This window comes from Sinocyclocheilus anshuiensis, unplaced genomic scaffold (assembly GCF_001515605.1).
Source record: "Sinocyclocheilus anshuiensis isolate Anshui unplaced genomic scaffold, SAMN03320099.WGS_v1.1 scaffold311, whole genome shotgun sequence".
NCBI lineage: Eukaryota > Metazoa > Chordata > Actinopteri > Cypriniformes > Cyprinidae > Sinocyclocheilus > Sinocyclocheilus anshuiensis.
Window position 1 is genome coordinate 461481 of NW_015549606.1, and position 6162 is coordinate 467642.

The window sequence follows — 6162 nt, forward strand, 5'->3', positions numbered from 1 at the left end:
TACAGGTTTGGAACAAGTGGGGGGTGAGTAAATGGTGACAGAATTTTCATTCTGAAAGTGAACTACTCCTTTAATGATTTTATTTCAGTGCCAGATTTAAAGCGTCTAGCCAGGGTCTTTACTTATTGAAGTCAATATGCAGGTGCAACAGTAAAAGATTATTGCTTTTCTTTCCAATATTTATGCTGAAGGTATGTTGGGAACCTACAGAGAATATTTGACTACTCACCCCTTGATCCAACTCAGGATTTCAACACACAAATGTAGGTGTTTTTGTAATATCAAGTTACATTTATCTTCTTTTTGATTTCTGAAATTCAAGTTACATCTAATTCTTGTATAATATATTTGCAATGCAGTATTATACCGGTTGCATGAGTTTGACAGGTACATTGATTGATAATTAAAGGGGTCATATGATGTGTTTTCAATTTTTCCTTTCTCTTTGGAGTGTTACAAGCTCTTGGTGCATAAAGAAGATCTGTAAAGTTGCACAGTATAAGTCATTATAATCCATAAGTATGTCCCCACTGGATGCAGCGAACGCCTCGTTTATAATGGGTTTTCATGTTTTTGTCTCGTCGCTCCGGCCGGGACACGGCATCAACAGTATGTGAGGGGCGTAACATTTCCGTCTCACGCTTGAGGTATTCGGCCAATCACAACGCACTGGATAGCTGGCCAATCACAGCACACCTCGCTTTTTCAGAACGATGAGCTTTGTAAAAATCGATGCGTTTCAGAAGGCGGGGCATAGAGGAGAAACAATAATGTACAGTATGTAGAAAATAATGTGTTTTTTGAACCTTAAACCGCATAAACACATTTCATTACACCAAATACACAAAATACTGTTCTTTTTAGCAGCATCATATGACCCCTTTAATTGAAAGTTTAATATGGCAGCACTCTGTGTCAATTCGACATGGTATCTAAATTGGAATGTTTGTTTTACTACATTTTAAGGGCGAAACTCGGTCGTGGACTTCTGTCAGGCCAATACTCAAAACCTCCAATGAAATCAGAACTTATTGAACAGGTGATGAAAGAAGAATACAAGGTATTTGACTTGGTCTGTCTTGTTGATATTTGGCTCGATTAGGTCCACATAACGCTGTTTACACTTACAAGATGCTTGTCAGACCAATACCCATGGTGCCTAGTTACTTTTTTGAGACAACCTTTAGGTACATTCATATTGACAATTTTTTGCAATAACTGGAGGTCATTCATTGGCAAATTGAGGTGACAACCACAACAAAAATCATACAACAAAGTTGAGCAGAGTTTAATTTTATGCAAATGAGCAGGAACACAATGTGGTAACTACCAATGGGATCGCAGACATGAATGTACCTTTGGTGTGCTTGTTTGGCTTGTCTGATTGTTTGTTTGAGAGGAGCCACAATATCAGATATTAACTGATCTGTTGTATTCTAAAAGTTATCAGTTTTTAACATTGTTTTTTTGTGTGTGTATTATTATAAATGACTAAAATAGTCATTTGGAGGTCCACTGAATTTCTACAGAATTGTTAATATGCTTCCAAAATAATATAAATCATTTCTTGTTCAAAGAATGCATGGGCTTAATTTTATGCATTTTTTATGGAACAAACAATGCTGCTTGCCATTTTCCTAAAGTTCAGGTTTGTGGCCTCTTAAGAGTGTTTAAGAATGTCAACTGCAATCCAACTTTCTTAATAGGTTTTCTGATGGCATTTTAAAGTGCATTTGGTGACCCTGAGCCTAGATGTATCATGTTGTTTTCTTCTGTAGCAGCAGCAAAGAGGGATTTCACCTAAGATGTTCAAAGCGCTGGTCAGTAAAGGACACCCAGAGTTCTCCTCGAACCGGCAACAAGATGCTCATGAATTCTTGCTGCACTTAATTAACCTGGTAGAGGTATGAATGTGTTTCTCTATCATGTGCTCCTTTTTTGGAAAACACAATATTTCCTTTCATGTCTGAAAGAAATTGTTCCCACAAAAACGTAAATCCTAAATTATCACCCTCATGTCACTTCAAACCTATATGACTTTTTTTTCTTTAGCTGAAAGCTGGTTATAAATTACTTTCATTTTACGGAAAAAGATCAGCTTGGCATTAGACAAATTCTTATATGACTCCTTTTGTACATTGAGGTTTGGATTGATACAGGGTGAGTAAATAGAGTTTTTATTTTTAGGTAAACTATCCCATTTGCAATCTTCTTTTCTTAAAAAATGATTTCAGAGAATCAAGGGTTTCTAGGGTTTGGCTGAAATTTCCCCAGACGTGTGTTTGTAGACTTTGAGTCTTGTCAGCAGGCTCTGGTTTCAGGAAACACATTCGACTGCACTCTCTACCCCTCTGCTGGCAGACACACACTTCAAGTGACTTTCTCAACTGAGTTAAAATTAGATACCCCTATCGGTTACACAGGGCAGATAATGCTTCCTGTTACCCTCCCCACTTGGTCCATGTCCAGAATGAAAGCCGTTGCCTTCCCTGACACTTTTCCGTGACTTAAAAACAAATAACAGTAGGAGCCGCACTGTTAGACATTTACATTGAGATACACTGTCAACAAGAAATAGAATTCACAGCCCATTTTATTACTACTTTTCTTCTACAATGTGGCATACTTTTGAATTGACTGGATCGTGAAAAATGGCTTCTACATGACAGGTGGCTGGAGGGAGGGTTTGGAAAATATAAGTGCTTGGTGACATCAGCTGAAAAGGAAAATCAATTCAGAAGGTTAGCGGGTTATTAAGGAGCATTCACACTGATAGTAATTAGCTTTTTGTATTAGAATTGCCAGTTTCCTGTGACATAAGCAACATTGATCATTGGTGAGGTGACAAAGTTGAGCAGAATTCAACTTTATGTAAATAATATTCAAATGTTTTTAAAAGAAGTCTCTTTATATATTGTCTCTTTTTATATTGTTAAATGTTACTACAATTTAAAATAACTGTTTTCTTATATTTTAAAATGTAATTCATTTTTGTGATGGAAAGCTGAATTTTCAGCAGTCTTCAGTGTCACATGATCCTTCAGAAATCATTCTAATATGCTGATTTGGTTCTCAAGAAACATTTCTTATTATTATCAATGTTGAAAACAGTTGAGCTGCTTGATATTTTTGTGGAAACTGTGATTTTGTTTTTTCAAGATTATGTGATAGAAAGTAAAAAAAAAACATTTATTTGAAATGCATATCTTCCATTATAATTGTCTTTACTGTAACTTTTGATCAATTGAATGCATCCCTGCTGAATAGTATTAGTTTCTTTAAAAAATCTTACTGACACCAAATGTTTGAATGAGTAAGTAGTGATGTGATGTAGAAGCTACGAATGGGAGTGCAAGCAATGATCGTCCACCTAATATAGTTAGATACAGAGGTCGAGTAGGAACGCCTACTAGAGACTCAGTGGACATTTTTTATATTTAAACTAACATTCACAGATGAATTGTTCACAATACAACAAATCATTCTCAATAGACATAACAATAAGAGATCTGTTCACAATATAGATAGAAGCATTCACAATAGAGATAAAAAGGGTCCGTTTAGATTTCATGTAAAGCTTTTCAACTCTAGATATATTTATATAGCTGTTTGGTTTTGAAGTGATGAACTGATCAAGACCTAATCGTTGCTGACATTTGCTTGTTCCTGACAGTGCACATAAACCAAGTGGGATCAGCTTCATAAAACCAAGACAGAGCTATAGTTTCTTGAAATGTTTAGTACTCAGAAATGTTGACTGGTTTATTTGTAGCTGCCCTCAGCTGTGCCTTGTGTGAAATAGCATAAGGCCTGTGAACAGTGAGGGGACCTTGTGGTGCGTTTCTACATCCTCAGCAAGTTTGTTCTCTGCTCAGTGGTCTCTGGTATCTCAAGACTTGATAGAGGAGGGCTGGTATATTTCCGTATGGCCTCAGAATAGCGGAACTGCCGTAGGATGACCTCGTTGATCTTAATTATGGACTAATTCTGAGCTCTCCCTAAAGATGCCTAAATTTAAATCGAAAGTTGATTTGTTTACCATTTGTTTTGTAGAACTATGAATTATGCGACCGCTATTGTGTTTTATGTCATGATTTTGGATGTTAGAGGGATAGTCCACCCAAAAATTAAAATCCTGTCATTTTTTTTCTCACCCGTGTGGCCTTCAAAACCTGTATGACCTTTATTGTTCTATGGAACATTAAATATATATTGAAGGATGTTGGTAAACAAACAGTTTCAGTTTCCAATGACTTCCATTATATAAACAAAAAAATACAATGGGAAGTCATTGGGAACCAAAACTGTTTAGTTACCAGCATTCTTCAAAATATCTTTTTTTAGTGTTCTACTGAAGATCAAAATGCATACAGGTTTGGAATGAAACAAAGGTGAATCAATAATGACATGATTTTCATTTTTGGGTGGACTATCCCTTTAATGTATTCAGTGCTGTCTGTCTTTGAAGGTTCTTAGTGCTGCAACAAAACATTTTATAGGCTTTTTCCAGAAAAGTAGATAAGAAAGTTAAGGAGAAAAGGCAAATGGGAACGGGTCAGATTCAAACCTGTTTTTCCATGAGCAAAACAGCTTTTATAATGTACAGTGCTACCCACTGTGCCATGGCTTCAACAGAAGAGAACTTTCTGTAGGTGATATTGTGTTTTGCCATTTCCAGAGGAACAGTTCAGGCTCAGAGAACCCCAGCGATGTGTTCCGCTTCTTAGTTGAGGAGCGAGTGCAGTGCTGTCAGACACAGAACGTGCGCTACTCACAGCGAGTGGACTACCTTATGCAGCTTCCTGTACCCTTGGAGGCTGCCAGCAACAGAGGTAATGCCTTCTACAACTGAGTTAAACATTGCTCCTGCACTACAAAATTTTCCACCTGATCTGACTCTTAAACATTGATTAAAGTTAATTTAGTCAGGTGATATTTTATTTTATTTTAGGTCTTTTCAATGGATCTAATGTGCTGGTTGACCTAATGGTGTTTTAATTGCTTATGGTTTTGTCGTTTGTACAGAGGAGTTAATAGCATATGAGAGTAAGCGGAAGGAAGCTGAGGAGAACATGCAGCCCCCTCCAGAGCCGGTGAGAGCCCGAATCCCCTTCACTGCCTGTCTGCAAGCCTTCACTGAGCCTGAGAATGTTCCAGACTTCTGGAGCTCTGCACTGCAAGCCAAGTCGGCCGGAGTGAAGTAAGCAAGGTTCTGGTTTGAGACCTTTGAAGGACTTGAAACACATTCTCCAAAATTTAGAAGAATATCATGGGGTTTACATCTAAAATAAAAAAAATGTGCATTTAATTATAAAATATCATTACTTTTTATTGTATTTTTTGTCATTTTTATAATATTTTTGTTAATATATATATTAACACACTGCTGTTCAAAAGTTTGGGAACTGTAAGATTTTTAATGGGTTTATTTTTTAAAGAAGTTTCTTATTCTCATCGAGGCTATATTTATTTGATCAAAAATACAGAAAAAATGGTCACTTTATTTTAAGGTGTAATTCACACTATTAACAAACCATTAACTACAATTTTGCCTCAATAAACTCTTTTTGCTGCTTATTAGTAGTTAGTAAGGTAGTTGTTAAGTTTAGGTATTGGGTAGGATTAGGGATGTAGAATATGGTCATGCACAATATGTGTTTTATAAATGCTAATAAACAGCCAATATGTTAATAATAGACATGCTAATAAGCAACTAGTTAATAATAAGAATTGGTCCCTATACTAAAGTGTTACCAAAAAAACAGTAATATTGTGAAATATTAATGCCATTAAAAAAAAAAAGATTTTCTGTTTTGTAATGTACTTTAAAATATGATATATTCCTGACGCAAAACTAATATATATATATATATATATATTAGTGCTGTTTAGTGCTGTCAAATGATTAATCGCGATTAATCACATCCAAAATAAAAGTTTTTGTTTACATAATGTGTGTATACTGTGTATATTTATTATGCATTTATAAATACAAACAAATGCTTTTATATATTTAAGAAAAATATGTTATGTTTATATATTAAATATATTTATATATAATATAAAATATAAGAATATAAATATATAAATGTATATACGTACATGTAAATATTTTCAAAATATATACTGTATGTGTGTGTATTTATATATACATAATAAATA

General features: G+C 35.0%; 1 protein-coding gene across 3 annotated transcripts in view; it reads left to right on the plus strand.

Moving 5' to 3' along the window:
• usp13 (ubiquitin specific peptidase 13) overlaps positions 1 to 6162 on the plus strand; it is a 37947-nt gene that overhangs the window by 12806 nt on the left and 18979 nt on the right. For 2 of the 3 annotated variants that reach the window (XM_016447806.1, XM_016447809.1), the window contains exons 9-13: positions 192 to 263; positions 967 to 1060; positions 1779 to 1904; positions 4679 to 4832; positions 5026 to 5200. In XM_016447806.1, coding sequence (XP_016303292.1) covers positions 192 to 263; positions 967 to 1060; positions 1779 to 1904; positions 4679 to 4832; positions 5026 to 5200 — 621 coding nt within the window. The remainder of the gene's footprint in view (positions 1 to 191; positions 264 to 966; positions 1061 to 1778; positions 1905 to 4678; positions 4833 to 5025; positions 5201 to 6162) is intronic. The other variant, XM_016447807.1, reaches the window with a different exon arrangement.